Source organism: Caretta caretta, chromosome 14 (assembly GCF_965140235.1).
Source record: "Caretta caretta isolate rCarCar2 chromosome 14, rCarCar1.hap1, whole genome shotgun sequence".
Lineage (NCBI taxonomy): Eukaryota > Metazoa > Chordata > Testudines > Cheloniidae > Caretta > Caretta caretta.
In genome coordinates this window covers 6,687,178-6,706,226 of record NC_134219.1, presented here as the reverse complement: position 1 = coordinate 6,706,226, position 19,049 = coordinate 6,687,178, and the positions used below count along the sequence as shown (strand labels likewise).

The 19,049-nt window shown below is 51.0% G+C and overlaps 1 protein-coding gene across 10 annotated transcripts in view; it reads left to right on the top strand.

Moving 5' to 3' along the window:
- Positions 1-19,049, top strand: part of ARSG (arylsulfatase G) — an 87,410-nt gene that overhangs the window by 45,140 nt on the left and 23,221 nt on the right. For 9 of the 10 annotated variants that reach the window (XM_075119204.1, XM_075119205.1, XM_075119207.1 and 6 more), the window contains 4 exons: positions 914-1,051; positions 11,012-11,208; positions 13,025-13,105; positions 17,226-17,334. In XM_075119204.1, the coding sequence (XP_074975305.1) occupies positions 914-1,051; positions 11,012-11,208; positions 13,025-13,105; positions 17,226-17,334 (525 nt within the window). The remainder of the gene's footprint in view (positions 1-913; positions 1,052-11,011; positions 11,209-13,024; positions 13,106-17,225; positions 17,335-19,049) is intronic. The other variant, XM_075119206.1, reaches the window with a different exon arrangement.

The following is a 19,049-nucleotide window of genomic DNA, read 5'->3' as shown; positions in this document are numbered from 1 at the left end:
GATGGGAGCGGGTGTAAGTAGGATTTCACGTGATGGCATCTCCCTCATGCTAAATGTCAGAGCTGAATGGAAAACGTTTTCTAATCGATCCCAGGAACAGAAAAATTGGCAGGGGTTGTAAAGATGAAGGGTTTGAATGAATGTTCGCTGCGGTCTCCTCTCCCCTTGCTCGGCCCCAGAGGGGCCATCCCCTCTTACCCTGCAGTGTGTATAAAACACAGCAGGTTTGGGGGGCCAAGCTGGTTTGGGGGCGCCTTCACTCTCCTCCCCTGGCATCACAGCACTGCTCCCTCAGGCCAAGGAAACCCTGAGGAACCTGTCAGTGCTCCTTCATGCACCAGCCAGAGGAGGTGACCAGAGAGCAAGACGAAGGGCCCTGGCCAGCTCCTGCTGAAGTCAGAGACCAAACAGGGTCCCTGGGAGGGAAGTGGTTAAGACACTTGTTTGGGACACAGGAGATCTGGGCTCAGTTCCTGGCTCTGCACAGACCGCCCCCTCCCCCCCCCCAGTGTGATCTTGGGTAAGTCTCTCAGTCTGTCTATGCCTCAGTTCCTGTCTGTTGAGACTATAATCTCTCCAGGGACTATCCCTTACTGAGTGTCCAGCAAGGGGCCCTGAGCTAGGCTGAAGCCTCCTGGTGGTCCCGTGGTAACAAAAATGTGTTCGCTCTCCCGCAATGGGAGGGGCTGGTGAGGGACTGAGTTCAGATCCCCTCCAGGGCTGTCTGTCTCACAAGTGTGGCCAAACCCGAGAAAATTGAGGCTTGATTTCTGGCACAACGAATGCAATGGCAATAACTGAGACTGGGCCACATTGCGAATGGACCCCACTGACGTCAGGGCACAAGCAGACCTGTTACCTTCATTCAGAAAGTCTCTCTTGTTACTAATGGAGTCTCTTGGTTTCTCTTCAGCAGCCAGGGGAGAGATTGTTACACCAAGGTGGCTCTTCCTCTCTTCGAAAACATTACCATCATCCAACAGCCTGTGAACCTCACTGGCTTGGCTGCAGAGTATGCAGAAAAAGCAACTCAGTTCATCCAGCGCGCAAGGTAAGGCTGCCCCCCGAGACACCACTTTGCAGCTCTGTCTCTGCAGAGCTTGGGGCAATGTCCAAATATTGGTGGCATCCTGCTACTGCTACCAGTTACTCTATTAGCTCAAGTGGCCGAGGTCTGGGGGGTGGATCTAAACATCCTCACCCTGCTGATGGCCTGTGGAGCGGTAAGTAGGATTTCACGTGATGGCACTGCAGTTTTTGTAGTTCACGTTTTTAAAATCCTCAGAAATTGCATGCAAAAACCAACATTAATAGAAGGTTATGGTTGACAAGTCAAGCACTCATAAGTTAGGCTATGCCCGAAATAGGATTGTCTGTGCAACCTTAATTTGATCCCCTTGTGCATGTCCATTAAAATACAGTGTTTGATAACATGATCACATACTAGGGAACCCTGCCTCATTCAGTGCCCAGGATGGACAGTGCTCTGGGGCTGAATCAGGGCTGTGTAATGAAGCACACTGTTGTGTGTAGGACCCCTGCCTCATTTGTAGCAGAAGCTGGAAGGTGTGTAGCGAATGAGGCATATTGTACGAAGAGAAAAAATAGTCCCATGATTAATGCAGTTGAATGTTGCCCTGGAGAATTGGATTCTATCCCTGCCTCTGCTACAGAGTTCCTGTGTGATGCTGGGCAAGCCGCTTGCCCCAGACTTTTCATAGGTGGTCACTAACGGTGTGTGCCTCATTGTATGGGGGACAGACTTGAGAGCCTGTGAAAATAGATTGTGTAATGCATGTGAAGCACTCACATACTCTAGTGCTGAGCACCCAGGAAAAGCCCATGAGGAAATTATTAATGCTGTCTTCAGAGCAGCGTTCAGTAAATGAGCCATATGGAGCGATGAGGATAAAATAAAAATATTGAATACCTGCTCACTCCGGGAGCACCGCCCATCCTGTGCGCGGACCGAGGCAGGGGCCCGGTGGGAAAAATAGTGTGTGACCACGTCATTAAAGACTGTGTCGATATGCGTATGCACAAGGGGCTTGAGTTAGGGTTGCCCAGGCAGTCTAAATTCTGGCAGCTCCTACCTGTAGAGTCTTTGACTTTGCAACTGTAATAGTCTTTTAATAGAGTTGTTGTTATGCCTGCCTTGGGCTGGTCAGGGTGCGGGTTTGATGGGCCTGCTTCATGGGGGAGCCCCAGCTGCTGCTGAGAGGACGCCACGTGCCGGATTCTCGCTTTCCCCCGTGATTCCCCTACCCCCCTCCCTTCGCTCCCACGTTCCCCTCCCCCCTGCCCTATTCCACCCCCCTTTCCTTCCCCACTGCCTCTTCCTACCACCCCGTCACCCCCTTCCCTCATTTCCTTTGCCCCCGCCCTTACCCAGCCCCACTGCTGGCACTCTCTGTTGCACGGGAAACAGGAAGGCTGCCAGCACACAGAAGGGGAACTCAACTGGTACTAGGACCAGGAGGCAGTGTTCAGCTGCTAAGTCAGCAGAGCCTAGAGCCAGCCTCCTTTAGCTGGGCAGCTCTGCGCTTGCAGAAATGGGTGGATGGGGGAGTGGCATGTAACCCCATGTGCCCCCCCCGTGCCTCACCTCTGTTTGGCGGCGCAATCCCTCCCCAAAACTGCACCCCTGGTCAGCCCCCCATGCGGCATCCCTTTGCTTCCCTGCCGTAGGGAAGCATAGGAATTCTGCGGAGGTGGGTGGGTGTGTGCGTTTTCTGTGGGCGCGCAGTCACTCAGAAGCCCCCCAGGAGTATGTTGTGTGTGTATAATTTCCTAGGTTTTTGAAAAAGCAAATGGCATCATGTGAAATCATATGGCTCCCTAGATGGGTAATCAGCAGGGTTAGAACCTTCAGATGCACGGCACAGACCTTTGCCACTTGAGCTAACGGACTAACTGACAGCAGCCGTAGGTTGTCCTCCTCTATGTGGGCAAGCACTAACGGGGGATAGAGCACACACTTTGCCACCTGGGTTCACAGCTGTTTGCTGCCAGCAGAGGAATAGTGGAGACTCAGGAATCTTGGGTTCAATTCCAGGTTCTGGAGGGGAGTCTGTTTAGTGGTCACAGACTTTGTCGCTCTGACCCAGCTTGACCCTTTCCACCCTCTGGTATTTCTGAGAGCAGAATTCAGTGTAGTAGTGGGAAATGAGTTTGCATTTCTGTTGCTGCTGCCAGAATAGTTGATGGTACCATCTCACTGTCCCGGAGTTAACAGGAGTGTAGCAGTGAGAGTTTGCAGGCCTGGAGTCTTAGGCCCAGCTCCCCAGAGGTATTTACGATCCTAACTCTTATTGAAATATGGGAATTAGCGTCCGACGTACCTATGTGAAACTGAACCTAAGTGTGTCATCAGAGTGAGCGGACCTCCCTCTGCAAATGTACAGGGAGTGGATCTGTGGAGTGGAAAGTTTCTGTGGAGTCACTTTTCAAAGCACTCTTCAAGGGGGAAAAGGCTGCTAGCCACAAAAGAATGTCCTGCAGGGCTCGAAGTAAAAGTGTTTCTGTCTTCAGCGCATCTCCTGTGCAAGGGTCATGTGTGCTTACAGATAAGATTTTTTGGAAAGGTCTAGCCTTTTAATCTATATTTATGTAACAGACATATTGAGGGCCAGGCTGCATTCTGAGAGTGAGAGGGGGCTTAGCCACACGTGCTATGAAATCAGCATTAACTGGGGAAGCACAGGAAAGGGAGGGTTGTTACTGGACCAAATACTGCAGCTCTTAAGGCTCGATTCTGTTCCCTCCCAAAATTCCCACTGCTGTCAATCAGAGTGGGGTCCTCCTCAGTTCGCACATAAGCAAAGCTCCCAGTGAGTCCAGCGGAGATTCAGGGGGCCATGGAAATTAGAGGTGGAACAGGCCTTTATAGAGTCCATCCTGCAGGGGCTAGCGCAGGGCTTTGTCCAGGCCGGCTGTGAGGCCCTGAGTTGGCAGTTACCAATGTCACCATTCCCCTCGGGTCTCCCCAAAGAGCTGAGGGCACCTCACAGGATCAGGCTCTGAAAGACCCCTGCAAGGGTGCCTCCCTTGCTCCCTTTAGGAGCCCAGTCCACAGTCCGTTAGACCTCCTCACTAGGACATGGCCCAGCAACAGTCAGCCTAGGTCTCCTTTTTTCACCCCACCCCTCTGACCTCACCACCTCCCAGGCAGGTCCCACAGTCCAGTGGAGACCCTGGGCCAGGGTCACCTATATGCTCTGGCTGCTTTGGGCCACTCCAGTGATGCAAAGAAGCCTCATTTAACCAGCCAGGAGAGTTGGGTTTACAGCTACTTTGAGGCCCTGGAGAGGAATTCACTGGTGAAGGTGGCCCTGGACTAAGGTGCCCTCCAGAGGAAGAGAGCTGCACTTTTGTCCTAGTTAATGGAACCCCATTCTGAGACGTAGCAAAGGGTGAGAGCTGCAACAGGGGAGACTGCAGGCAGGAGACAGCTGCAGGCACATTGCAGGGAGAAGGAAGCCACCAGCAGGAGTTAACCAGACTCTGTGGGAGAAGAGCAGGCATCTCCTGCATTGGGAGCCACTGATGGCGAACAGGTGGCTCCTATTCCCCCTAATTAAAGGGGCACTCCAGAAGGAGATGGGTGGGGGAGAGAGGCCAGGGGAAATGTTTATCAGGCTGGGTGAGAGAGGGGCACAGTCTATTGCTGTGTGTTTGTACTGGGGGGGAATGTTGTTTGTAGAGCAGGCTCTGTGGAAAGGGAAGCTTTTAATTTGAGATGCAAAAGCCTGGTGTGATTCTCAGAGTCTTATCTAGCCCAAGCTGGGGGGGCTTCTGCAGAGCTCTGTCTGGGTTGCAGGAGAATTCCTCTTGGGAGGAGTGACAGCTCCCAGTATTAAATAGCCACCCCATATCTGCGATAAGGGCAGTTGTTTGTATCTGGTAGGACTCTAAGTGTTGCGGTGGTGGGGAAAGTGGGGCTGATGGAGCATCTTTTGAAAGGAGGCAGTGTATAGCATGTGGGCTGTGCGGACCAAGGGCAGGACCCAGCTCCTCCCCACAGTGTGGATAGAGCCTAAAACCACAGCAGGGCTAGATTCACATAGTGTTTGAACTCTCTCCCCACTCCGGCATCTGTGCAGGGCTGGTGACAGCTGAACTGCAGGGGTCCCATGCTGCTGCCAATGTAAGTGAGCTTGGCTCAGGACCCCTCACTGAAGGGCTAAGCAGGCCCATACCCTTTACTGATCTCAGAACATACACTCAGGGCCTGATTCTCTGTTGCAATAAGGCCCCTCTGCCCTGCTTGGCTACTGTAAAGGTGCTTTAAAGATGTAAAGCAGCCCCCTGAGAATCTCCCCTCAACTGGGAGCCGGTTCCTATTGTCCATCAGTTTGTCACTGTCACTTTTACAGACCAGCTTTCTGCATGGTGTGAGGCTGGGCAGATGCTAAGTAGTCATCAAACAGACACGGCTGCGGAGCCTAATTCAAAAGAGCACTAGAGTGCAAAGTTCAGCTGTGTGTGGCAGATCTCATCCTTCTCCCACTGAACCAAAGGGAGTCAGGCCATTGACTTCAGTCAGAGCAGGGCGTGACCTTCTACAGGGATACTGGTGCCAGAGATTGGAAAGGGGATTTATATCATGTGTAGCTAGCCTCTTTCTGTGCAGTGAGACCCGGAGCGTTCTGGTGCTAGTAGCATGGGCTGGCCCTGAATCTGATTCTGTTCATACCAGATCAGCTGCTGGGGCAGGATCAAACACCCCTGAGTCAGAGCTGGAGGCCAGGCTTCCTCTGGATCCTGCCAGGGCAGTAGGAGAAAGCAAAACTGTGTTCCAGAAGCCTTGGAACTGCTGGTTGCAGTTGATCCTTCTCCGCAAGCTGCCAGTTGCTCTGGGGATGCAAAAGGGGATCCTAGAACCATTCCCCTGCCCTAGAACAAACTGGCAGGGCCCTGGCATCCTGTTGTCAGGCACAAAGAAGAGCCTGTCAGTTCAGTGCTGGGTCTGCCTCACTCATCAGTGACAAAGTCTGAGCCTGAACTCTGACCAGCCTCAGATTGTGTTGTCTAAACCAGGGAGCGGTAGTATTGACATACCTTAAACATGTATTTTCCAGGGCAGTTTCTGCCCCCAGTTACCTCTGTGCTAATCTGTTTTTTATCTGTCACCTTGGTATCCAACCCTCATTGCAGTCATGGCGTGAGAGTAACTAGAATCTGCTACAGTACTGGTCTTGCCTTGTATCTGCACCCATTTTAGGAGCACCAATACCCCGAACTGAGGCTTGCTTGTGCACGTAGTTAACCCCCAGCTGGTTCACATGCATCAGGGCACCTGTCTACCTGTGCAAAAACATGGGTGCCCTTTGGAAGGCTTGTCCCTGAATTGCTGCCCTGATCCCGTGTGACTGTTTTAGAAGCAGCTGCACTGTGCCTGGTCTTACACATGCAGGGTTAACGGAAAAGCTTTTTAACCAATGTCTAGATATTTGGGGGAAATGTTTCATTATCTGCTGAGAACGGGATTAAACAGGTTGCTGTTCAGAGGCAAAGTCCAGTTTGGCTGCTGCCGCTTAACTTTTAAATAGTTTAGTTTGCTATGGTTCTTCTTTGCCTGACTCTCTCACATTGCTAGACAATGGCAGAACACTAGGTGTGTCGGCTATACTTTGTTTAGCTAGATGTGTCAAGGCTGAGCAGCTCATGACAGTGAGATTCAGATCCGTCCAGGGACACAGAACCGAGGGACTGAGAGGTACAAAGTCAAAGGATTTTTATTCTAAAAGTCCCACCCATGAGTTATGAATTAAATATGTATTTTTTGCAGAATCCTCATGGAGTGTGGATGCAAAAGGCAACCGGGATTCACAGCTGAGTGGACGGGGGATGAATCCGATTATTTCTGGATTCCTTCCCCAACTCCTATTAGAAACATTGTACTCCTGCTGTTTAGGCCAGATCCAAACATGCTCCCTCATGCAAAACTCCAATTGATAACTCCAGTGGGCTAAATTATTAACATTATTGTGTGTGTTGTGGTAACACCTAGAAGCCCCAGTCCTGGGTCCCATTGTGCGAGGCGCTGTACAAACACAGAACAAAAAGACCTGCTCCTAAGATCTTGATTTACTTTCACCAGTATTCCCTAGATATGAAGTCAAGGGAACTGTGAACATGCTTTAGTGCTAAAAGGGTGAATAGTTTTGCGTGAAATTTTGCTGCAGTGTGGTACCTGGGTTTGCAGAGATTGCTTTTCTAGAACCTGTTTCAAGCCATTCAGAAAACGAGGTCCTGTTGAGTAGAGCATCTAGGTGTGGGTGTGTGAAAATGGCGGTATTCGCCTCAAATTCAATTTAGACCCCGCTCAGAGTAGCTGGCTGGGTCTGTGAAAACAATTGGCACTGAAGCAGTTAACAACACTGATACTGGAAATTGTCCTTACTTAAAGTTTCAGAGGTTGATGCCCTGTTGAAATAAAAGGGATGGTTCCCATCTTCCCCCTGAGCTATTGTTTCAGGCTCCCTGCAGACTCAGGAAAACAGTATCGCATCACCCCACAGAAAGAAAGTGATTTTTTTCCCCCACAGCAGTAATGGCTAGACACGTATATGCATATTTTAATTACAGCTAAATTTTGTACAGGAATGTAATAGCCCAACAACAAAGTGCAATAGGGTGTGGCACTTTGGCTGGCTCCAGCTACGCTGTGGAATAAAAAGGCTATTCAGTGAGCTTTAGGATTGACTAATGTTTTCACTCGGTGTGGGAGACGTCCTCTAGGCCAGTGGTTCTCAAACTTTTGGACTGGTGACCCCTTTCACATAGCAAGCCTCTGAGTGTGACACCCCCTTATAAATTAAAAACACTTTTAAATATATTTAACACCATTATAAACGCTGGATGCAAAGCGGGGTTTGGGGTGGAGGCTGACAGCTCGCGACCCCCCCATGTGAGAACCCCTGCTCTAGGCAAAGGAAGGAAACATAGGCCGCAGGGTGGAAACGTGCGCTGCTGGAGTCATGGTAGCATCTTAAATCTTTTAAAATTTGATCAGGCTCTGGTTCGGCAACAGAGGCACAGACTTGCAGGGCTGGGAATTAGCGAGGCAGACTGCAGTGTCCTTCGGTGACTTCCAGCCCTTTGTTTGACATGTGCGCGCGCGCACACACGCGTCACTGGGATGACCCAGTTCCTCCCGATCACTTGTCATCCCGCCCTTCCCTTCACAGGCCCCTGAGGAAGAGCGGGCCTCTTTTGAGGAGATAAATATAGCCTGTAAACAAGAAAACAGGATGTGTCCACTGGCGATTGAAAAACAAACGTCAAGGGGGGACGATCAGCAGCCCGGTTTGTTTGATAACAAGATTCTCCTCTAAACATGCTTTGTGAAAAGTTGAATGCATGCGGTTTGCAGCTCTGAGACACCACTGTCCTGCTGACGTGGTTGTTTCCCTCTGTGTTTTAATCCTGTAAAATTACTTCCTGATGCAGCGGGGTCCGGATCTTACCTTGGTTTTCTGCAGGGGAATGAAAACAAAGGGAAACACAGTAGATTGCAAAGCACTTGGCAGTCCCAGTCGTACACATGGGAAACTGAGGCACAAAGAGGCCAATGACTTGCTTATGGTCATACAGGGTGTCTGGGGTGGTGCAGGAAGTTGAACCTGGGGCTCCCAAGTCTTAAGCTCATGGCCTAACCTCATTATCATCCTCCTCCTCAGATGGCCCCAGAATCTCTTGAAGGGAAGGAGAGTTGAGCCTCCCTCCAAAACTCTGTAATTCCGCTTACCCTTAACTCTGCAGTCATGGGGTCTGGTGGGGTTGGGGGGCAGAGCCGTGGGAATTCTTGCTGAAGTCGAGATTACAGAACAGAATGGCCCTCTCCTACGCAGGACTGACCATTTGAGGGAAAACTCCCACCATCCCCCTAGCATGGTACAGCTCCACCAAGTGGAGGCGCTAGTTTTCAGAGTCAGCCCCCAGAGCAGAGTAAGAGGATGTGGTGGTAGAAACAGCAGTGCCTGGCCTAGGCTAGCACTCCTGCTCTAGCTAATGGAGAGAGAGCTCCTGGATCTGCAGCCAGAGACTTCCCTCAGATTGTCTGCGCTGGCAAGGCCCTAGGTGTGGCCCCTTTGGGTCAGGTTTGTGGCATGTTGACAGGGGGAGGGTGGAGGAAGCTTGCATTGCGGCTGCTGAACCTGTTCTGCGGATCGCTGGGGGACTGCAGGCAGCCAGGAAGGAGAGACTAGGCCTGGAAGGCAGCCAAGCTGTGAGTGCATCTGACTGCCAAGAAATGAGCTTAGGAAGTGAAATCGGGGCGAGGAAACAGCCCCCGCGCTCCCGGGTTCCTCAGGCGGGGCCAGGAGCGGTGGTGGATGCAGCAGGCGCTTAGCAACTGGGGGAAAAGCAAATAAAATTCTGGGATGCATGAACAGCGCCAGGGAAAAACTGACTCTCACCCAGTGACAGGAAAGAATGAGGCTTTGGGACTTCGTGCAGCTGCTTGACTCCAGGGCAGGTGCCGAAGCTGCTTGAACCCACCTGGGAGGCAGGTTTGCTGGCCTCTTCCTTGTGCTTCGCCTCTCACATAGATTTTATCTGCCGAAAAGCCTCCATCCCTCCCCCTCCCTGTCTGCTCCTGTTGAGGGTGGGAGGGCAGGCGGGGCTGATCCAGCCAGGGCCAGAACCCGGCTTCTGAGGCATGCACAGTGAATCCAGGTGTGCAGCCCCCTGCTACACCGTCCCAGCGGCAGGAATGGCCAGTGCAGAAAGGTGGGTGAGGTCAACCCTCTGCCCGGGCCCTGTTTGGGAATCCAACGCTGCTGTCTGCGCTAGGCTGCCTCAGTCTGTGTGTCGAAGTTTGGGGCTTTGCCTGGGCCCTGCCCCATGGCATGAGAGAGTGTCTGCTTCCACTCCATGCACCCATACAGGGCTGGGTGCTCGCCAGCCCTTAGAAACAGGTCCCCTTCCTGGGCTTGACTGCCTGCCATGTTTATTACCGCGCTGATCGTAGCTTGCACTTGCTCTGATTATTGACCCTAGGAGAGCGGGGAGATTTGCAGGCCTGGAGTGTGAAGTACCTGACTGGGTGACTTTGGACTTACTATAATTTGCCTTGAACGGCCTTTGGACCGAAGGGCTGGAGACAAAGAGGGAGAGATCAGAAAGAGACGCTGCCTAGGGGAGCATGTGTACTAAACCTGAGGCACAGAGACCCCCTGTATCAAATCCCCTATCTTGTTTGCTCATTCCTGCAGAAGAGGGGCTTCTGCCTGGAACAGGGATGCAGGGCTGGGTTCATCTGGACCTTTCCTTTGCTTCTGAGTGGTGTTGGGTTTGCTCTCTCAGGAGGCTGTAACCAAAAATCATGGAGGGACAGAGCCTGTTTGCTTGCCTCATGTGACTCCTCCTGTTAGCCCCCAGCTCCGTGTCCTGTGCTCCAAGAACTTCTCCTCCCTTGCAGGGAGCCCAGCACCGCCATGCCCTGGTGCAGGCTGGATTCCCAGCCCGGAGCTCTCTCCTCCCAAGCTGCAGGTGCTGAGAGTCCTGGGAGCAAGGTGCCGAGCCCCAGGATGAGGGGCTGTGCGTGGTAGAAAGGGGTAAGAGTGTCGTCTTTGATTGGCCACAGCAGGTTCTGTCTAACCTTCCTCAGCTGCGAGAACAGAGGCCTATGAGGTGAAGCCACAAGACTCCAGCTGAGTTCAGGGCCCCTAGGCGCTGTACAAACCCAGAGTGAGAGGGAGCTCACAATGTTAATAGATAAGGCAGGTGGACGGTGGGAGGGGGAATGGAGGTACCAAGTGGTGAAGTGACTTGCGCAAGGGTCCCCGGTGTATCTCTGACAGAGCCAGAATAGGCCCCAGGTCTCCTGGGTCCCAGTGCAGTGTCTTACCCACTGGTGGCCTTCTGTAAAAGTTCCTTCTGCATTAGAGATTGTGGAAAACCTTTCCCCCTGCCCTGCCCTGTCCTGCGTGCCCAGGCTCTGCACTCTCCCCACATCTTTCTCATAACCAACGTGCTAAACACACTTCCTGTGTTTCCTGTCTAGTGAAAGCGGACGCCCGTTCTTCCTATACCTAGCGCTGGCCCATATGCACGTGCCCTTGGTCCTCGCTCAGCCTCCCTCCAGCTCTTCATTCCCTGGGCCATACCGAGCCAGCCTGAGGGAGATGGATGCCCTGGTGGGACGGATAAAGGACAAAGTTGACGGCTGCGGGAAGGAAAACACATTCCTTTGGTTCACAGGTGAAGCAATAAAACCAGCTCCAGTAACAGCAGATCATCTCGATAACTGACATTTACGTACTGCTTGGATCCGCAGGCAAGGCGAGGGCTGAAGGAGAAAGGGGTGAAGGGCATCCATGTGCAAATGGGAAGCCGTCTTAGGGATGGCCCTCGTATTGTGTTAGGGGCTGAAGTGGGGCTTAATTTGGGGGGTGGAGACTTGTTCACGGCCTCTGCACAGGGGAGTGGATTTCATCCTCCATGAACTCTGTTCCTTTGTATTCATCTGCGTTAAACAGTATTAAAGCCACAGGCCAAGCTCTGCTCTCAGTTATTCTGGTGTGAACTGGGAGCTGCGGCACCAGTGTAACCAAAAGCAGGATCTCTACTGGTCTTGTTTCTTCCATTCCTGTTAGCCTGCCTGTCTCACGTTCCCCTGCCGTCTTTGTTGAATCCCCTTCCCTGGCCCTTCTGTAGAGCAAGGAGAACCAGCATGGGAAAGCCCCATGTAATCCAAAATATCGGGAAGGAACAACAGGGGTGGGGAATAAACCTCTCCTGGCCAAGTGGAGTTCCAGGGAGATGGGGAGCAATGGGCAAGAGGAGCTGCAGGCACAGTATGGACTGAGGAGATTTGGTCGGTTGCATGCCCAGAGCGATACTCAAAGCTGGATTGTTGAAAATGCTGATTGGTGCCTGGCCTCAGGTGAGACCCAGCAGACACCACTGAGAGCAACACGGTTACTCCGAGAAACTGGCTTTCAGGCCCACCCTGAAACTTGGGGACTCCTCTTGCCCTTGAAATTGGGGGGGTGCAGGGAATGGAGGCCGGGATCCCCAGAGCGTGTCCTCTGGATTCTCCTGTTGGTCAGGCCCTGCCTGAGGTGCTGGTCCGCTGGCACTCAGATACCGTGCAGATGGGGGCAGTAAATTTGCCTGGATAGGTCAGATTCACCCGCCTTGGGGTGTTGCTAGGGAGGCTGAACTCCCCCACCGGCTTTATAGGCAGGGTTTGGGCCTCACAGGGCCGTGCTGCTCTGTCAGACTCAGCAACGATCCCTTCCGTCAGGCAACTTGTTTTCCAACCGCCTCCCCACCCCCCACCCTCCCCAAGCTGCCCCACTTCAGGCAGGCGGATGAACCTGGACATCCGTGTCTACAAATTAAACCTCAAATCCCCGTTAATTAAAAAACCCAAATCCGCTCTTGCTGAGATGCCTCCCTAATGAGGATGTCTTGCTTCATTGCCATTCCGATGACAGGAACAGCTCTGCGGCTCATTAACGCCAAATTGCTATTGTCCTCCCCCCTCTCCCCTCCCTGTCTTAGACTCAGTCTCCTGAGTGGAAGTTCAGCCCCCTTGAGAAAACGTGGTCCTGTTATTTGGAAATAACCTCCATTGTCAGCCATTCAGTCAGTCCTCATTCAAGCGCCTGCCGAGGTAAAAAGCCATCAGGTGCTGGAGAGGAGGAAAGCAGGGGATTGGTTGCCTCTTTAAAGGGTGTATGAGCTTCCCCATGGGGAGCAAATATCATCCGCAGCAGCTCCCCACTTACCCCTAAACATCAGGGGGCTCTGTCTGGAGCACCTTCGATTGAGAGAGGCCACCAGATAATCTGCTCCGTGGAAGCTGTGTGAGATTGGGCCACTCTCACTCAGTTTCCCAGGTGGAAATCAGAGTAACGCTTCATTTTGATGGAACTGATCTGAGTTTTTGCCCTAGGGATGGAAGCTGGGTTCTCTCCCATGGCCTTCATGGTCTGACTCGTTCGCTGTGTTTCAGTCCAACTTGTCTGTCTCTGGCTGTTACTCACCAAGATGTTTCTCTCTCCTCCAGGAGACAACGGCCCTTGGGCTCAGAAGTGCGAGCTTGCAGGGAACGTGGGCCCATTCTCCGGGGCATGGCAAAGGCAACGAGGTAACCGACAAGGCTGCTTGCGAGGGTGTTAGCATCTTGGTAGCCATCACATGTGACCAGCTGGGAGCGGGGAGGGACCTGCTCCTGGAAGGCCCTTGTTCAAATCTGGCCACCAAGCAGAAGGGAGAGATAGGATACTTCCCTGCCTCTGGCAGAGTTCACTCCCAGCTGTCTGGCTACTGCTGCACCATCTCTGCCATGGATTGATTTACCTGCGGAGCTCCAATTTCTGAAGAGCAATTTTCTTGCCTTTAGAATGGACCAGCTAGTACAAAATGGCAGGTGTTTCCCCAAAATGTCATGGGGCATCAGGCTGAATTAAGGCAATCCGGGGCCCTGGACACACATGCCCATGGAGCTTCCTGGCCCCGCCCCCATGCCATGGCCCTACCACTTCTTATGGAAGCAGCAATCTTAAGATGACTGGAGAAGTTTGCGCCTCTTGGAGCTATTGTCTTAGGCTGTCTGCAGACTCAGGCAGGTATTGTTCACACATGGCTCACATTTCAAGCTTTTCTCTTATTGCACAATAGTTGCAAACATAATTTTTTAACTGACAGTCCCTGGATCTGGACCTATAGTGTCATATACTCTAGCTTCTAGAAAAAAGAAAAGGAGTACTTGTGGCACCTTAGAGACTAACCAATTTATTTGAGCATGAGCTTTCGTGAGCTACAGCTCACTTCATCGGATGCATACCGTGGAAACTGCCACAAGTACTCCTTTTCTTTTTGCGAATACAGACTAACACGGCTGTTACTCTGAAATCTAGCTTCTAGATACATATAAAACTATAATATGGCCCTGACGAGAGATGCATATACAAGGACTTCAAGCCCACCCAGCTCTTGAGGTGACCCAACGGAGACCTGTGCTCTGACTATGCTGAGAATTATTTAGAGCTTGGCTTTTATTGTCCTGGAAGTGCTGAGCTCCCACTGACTTCTGCAGGGGCCGGGGTGCTCTGTGTTTCTGGAAATCAGGCCTGTAAGTGTGTGTCATTGTAAGCCCTCAAATCTAACTGTACGGAGGTGGGGTTTTAGTGTTTGCTGTCTCCGGGGGAGCCATCTGTGTGGTGGCTTTGATTATTTACACAGAAGCTGCCAAAAGTCTCCAGCATGACTCAGGTGTTTCCCGCTTCTGCTTGTGTTACGCACTGTGAACGTGTGTCGGGTTACATTTCCCCATTTGCTCCAGGACGGAAGGGGAGGGGGCAGCGGAGTGAGGCAACATCTCTTTCCTCATCTGTTTCCTGACATCTTCCAAATATAGTAGAGGCCCGGCGGAAACTGCTGTGGGATTCTGAGAAAAGGCTGCTGTGGGCCTGGCCAGCCAAACAAGGGGCACTCCCTGTTCCTTGCATCTTTTTGCAATTCTTGCTTGGTAATTTTTTATCACATTTTTTCCTCTCTCCGTCTCCACCTCCTAAAAATCAGCAAATTGGGATTGTATTTCTCTCTTCTTACCTAATAAAAAAATAAATCTTTAGCAACAGCCCAACACACCTATGAGCAACCAAGCCTATGATAACAGGTAGCCTGGCACCCACTATCAACCCTATAACAACAAACCGGGGGTAGCAACCCACTGCTCACAGACAACCCTACAGACCAGACCTCACAGAAAGGGGAGAAATTCCATAAGGATATAGAAACACCTGTCAGGAGCAGTGATTTTTAAAATCCCTCTAGGTTCCTTCTTAAACTGGATGCAAAAAAGGAATATTTATAGATATTTCAAAGTGAGAAAAGTGCCGATGTGACTCTAATATCTTTGTTTGTTCTATAGCATCTCAGTCCTATAGGTGCTGATCTCTCTTCTATTGCCTCAGGTCTCTTTTGGGTTCTTATGGACGTGGTTTGCCTATCTTGACATCCCCAGAGCATGTGATCTGTCTGCCTGTTTTAGACTGCCGCCCATCAGTGTCGTACCTGAGCCCCTTCCACATAAAATCAAAAGCAATAGTGAAGTGCCTGCTGGACTTCATGATGTCTCTGCTACTTCTCCCTTTTTGGGATCAAATCTCTGCTTGGGAGAGGGTGTTTGGGATTTTTTGGGTAGAGGTGTAGGGGAACAAGGGAGGCTGTCAGTGTGGTGAGTGTCGTTCCTGTGGTGACCAGGCTTTTTAAATGGGTTGGGTGAGGCCTGAAACTAGCTGGCAAGTTTACAAAAGAGCACTACAGTGTAGCTACTCTGATCTGGAGCCTGGGGTAACTTGGCACCCAGATCTATGGGTTCTCGGTCACTAGATGAGCCTCTCCATGAGCTCTGCACAGCAGAATAAAAGCTTTCCCTCTCCTCTTCAGCAGCCCCCAACCCCTTGGGGAAACTCTCTCCCTGTCTCTGGCTGGGTGGGCCCTTAGCTGTTACACCCGAACCCCTGGAAGGGCTGGTACTGCAATGGAACCCTGATGTCTCCATGGCGATGCACCTGACGCATGAGATGGTGCTGGAGGTGTGTTGAATTTGCTAAGGAAGGAAGCAGCGGACCCACCATCACCCCTCCCAGGCATGTGGGGACGGTGTCCCCCTTGCACGGTTCCCCCTGTTTTGTACCTCTCCTGGGAGTCGCACTGAAAGGGGGAGCAGTGCAGTCTCCCCGCTGGAAACGTTCTAGTTTTTGGCCTATCATTGGGATGGATTTGTTATTACTTGCAAGGGAATGTTCTGTTCTGTCTGGTGTCAAGTTTTTGTGGAAAGCCTTGACCTTTGTAATTGGATGGCATCACACAATTGTGCAACCTTTATCACTGAGAAAAATCCATGTGGATTTGTTTCTTTTGTTTTGCTTCAGCGTAGTGTTTACTACTGCAAATGTCACCCTGAACCTGTCAAAAGGCTGCTCTGGCTTCCTGTGTAAGTAAAGCCACCACAATATGTGGTATGGGTAGCACACCTAGTAAATATGCCTTTGACTCTCTCCTGCTGCCTGCTATGACTCATTACAGGTTTGTATACAAATCACTTGATCTTACTGTGTCTCAGTTAACCCAGCTGTAACTTGGTACAAGCGAACCGTTATTTAAAAAGCACAAGGGCCTCTTTTTATTTGGACTACGGAGGGTCAAATTAAAGATCTGTTACAGAGGCTGATTTAAGCAATAGATTACTGTACATGCCACAGTTAATTCTGCAATTTCGTATTTGAGTTCCTTCAGAACTCTTGGGTGATACCATCTGGTCCTGGTGACTTATTTAGGCTAGTGCTCTAGCCAGTGGACTATATTTCCTCCCTTGCTAGAGGTAGACCCAGGTTTGTTGGGAAATGAACTAGTGGGTAATTAAGAGTAGGGGAAATTGTTTGTGATGTGGTCAGAAGGGATTTAGTTTTAAGTTGCAGGTATGTGTTTGTATGTATACATCAGCAATCTGGAGGGTGCAGCTTTCATGTACTGGAGTTGTTTCCAGTTGGTACTGTATGAACACATGCATGTACACCCCGCTCCCCCTCCACCCCCATAGCCAGCCCCTGAGGCCTGCACATAGAAACAAAACCGAATCAGCAGTACCCGCAAGCTAAACATTTCTCTGTGTGTTAGGTTCTCACACAACATCAAAGGCTTATGGAAATAATGTCACCCCAGCTATGTGTCTTGTGAAATCAGCTCTACAATTTTTCCATTTCTCATCAAAACAGATGAGAAGTAAAAGGTACCACTGTTAGGAATTTTAGTCTGGAAGGGACCTCCGGGTCATCGAGTCCATTTTCCTACCCAAAATCTTTGTTAGAAAGGGCGAAAGTGGGAAATCCAGCTAACTTTTCTCTCTCTTCCTTCTCTGAAAAAAGAACTCTGTAACCTTTTTAACCCCCCCAAATGTTGGAAGGACTCAAAATGTACAGGGTTTAAGCCATGCATGGGTCTGGTGCTGGCCCAGGGTGAATTTCATCCTAAAGAAACTGGGGGGCTGGGAGGAAGTTACTCGTTGAATTCACTTTGCTGCAGGATTTTTTTTTTTTTCCTGACCTAGCTTCACATTTCTGATGCAATCCTCCTCCTTTGTCATTTGTTTAGTATCCGTGGCGCTGAATATTTCCTTTACTTTATATCAGGAGAGGTTTGGGTTAACCTAAAGCTCCTGTGCAGAAGGGCCGCTGTGAGTATACCTGTCTGTCTTCCAGGTGGGAGTGCAGCCAAGCAAACGACCTGGGAAGGGGGACATCGTGTTCCGGCACTGGCTTATTGGCCTGGCAGGATCCCTGCCAATGTGTCAAGCGTTGCACTGTTGAGGTAGGAGGACAAAACTTTTTTGTTTTCCCTAGGTGAGGTCTAATGAGCTAAGCACAGGACTGGGAGCCTGCGTTAGGAGGCCTGGATCTTACATAGTCTTTCTCCCAAGCAGGTAATGTGCTCTCAGGGCATGAGTTAAACTGCTGGCATTTCTGCTTTAAACACTGGGAAGCAAACCACGATCTGTCGGCTTGGTCCTGACAGATGAGCCTTTGCTCAATGGCTCAGAAGGAGGTAGAGGAAAATCCAGGATCGCTGCCAGCGTGCCTGGGGGAAGGGAGGGTGTTCCTGCCTGACCTCAAGCTGGGCTGTGGATAAAACCGGAGTGAAGGACTGCTTCTCGTGTGTATCGTGCAGCATTGGTGGAATCCAAGTCTTTGTCCTTCTCTTATTGAGGGCCAGCCCAGTGAACCCTGCCAGGACAGCCTGAGGCAAAACATTCCAAAGATTAATCCTCCTTGCAGGGAAGAAAGGAATTGTGATTATACACAAAAAGCTCTGCTCCAACTGATCAAAGCAACTGTTTGCACAGCCTGGTCCCCTGTCACGGAGTGGGGTGGGGAAGGGATAGCCAGGACTGGATGCTCTAGGAAAGAGTGTAAAGCCCACATTGCAGCTCTGAGTGGTGAAGGGAAAGACTATGGATTACCTGCTGCTTTTAGGTCTACCAGACCCAGTCCAGCAGGTTTGACAGCGATAACTCCAGGAAGCTGCCAGAGTTTCAGGGCGCACAGCTGTGGCTGGACTAGAGAAGGAGAGGGCTGAAGGGCACTTGCAGGCTCTCAGAAATACCCAGTTCCAGATTTTTGTTGTTGTTAAAGATGAAATTCTCCAGTCCCGCACAGCCCCAGGGGCGGGAAATCCAGCCTTATGTACTGTCGTGTGAAACGCACTCACCATGCTGGGGGCAGCAAACAGCACTACAGTGCAGCTACTCTGGTCTGGAGCCTGGGGTAATTTGGCACCCAGATCTATGGGTTCTCAGTCACTAGATTGACATGAGCCCAGATCCACAGAGCCCTGTTTGGATACAAGGTTCGTATCCGCATCTGAGCTGCACACATGGTCCGTGGGTATCTGTGGACCTAAAGCAGATATCCGCAGATTTGCAGGGCTCTACAGGTCTAGTGCCTCTAGCTTGGCCTGCATCCAGTTATCCCCTCTGCACTGACGGGGAGTCAGTCTTGGACAAGGAAATCTAAAGACAACAAACTCCAAGGAGGTTTAAATAACTAACTTCAAGTGTGTGACACAGACCAACAAAAGGCAGGATGTTGCAAGTGAAGGGCTGACGGCTTGTCTTTAGGGAACTCCACTCACTGGCCACATCCGGTGGAGACGCACATGGTGGTGACGTAAATCAATACCTCAATAAATGGGCATTAGTGAATGTCAATCACACACTGGGGGCAAAGGGCAGGGCAGTTGTAGGAAAAGTGGGAGTATATACGATGATGTGGAACAAAGTGAAGCCCTGGTATTTTGTAACCAGTCGAACAGATACGGTAAAGGGCCAAGTTATCCCAAGGCTGTGGAGTTTTATACCAGACGTTCATGCCAGTTAAAGGCAGTCCATTGGGAGCCTTGGGGACTGAAGGTGTAGTAGAGACCACAGCAGTGCCAGCTTTCTCCCCCTTCATAGGAGAGATTTTCCCTAGGGGTGACAGGAGAGTTTGATTTCTCAGGCTCTCTTATTTGCAGGAGCGACAAGGACA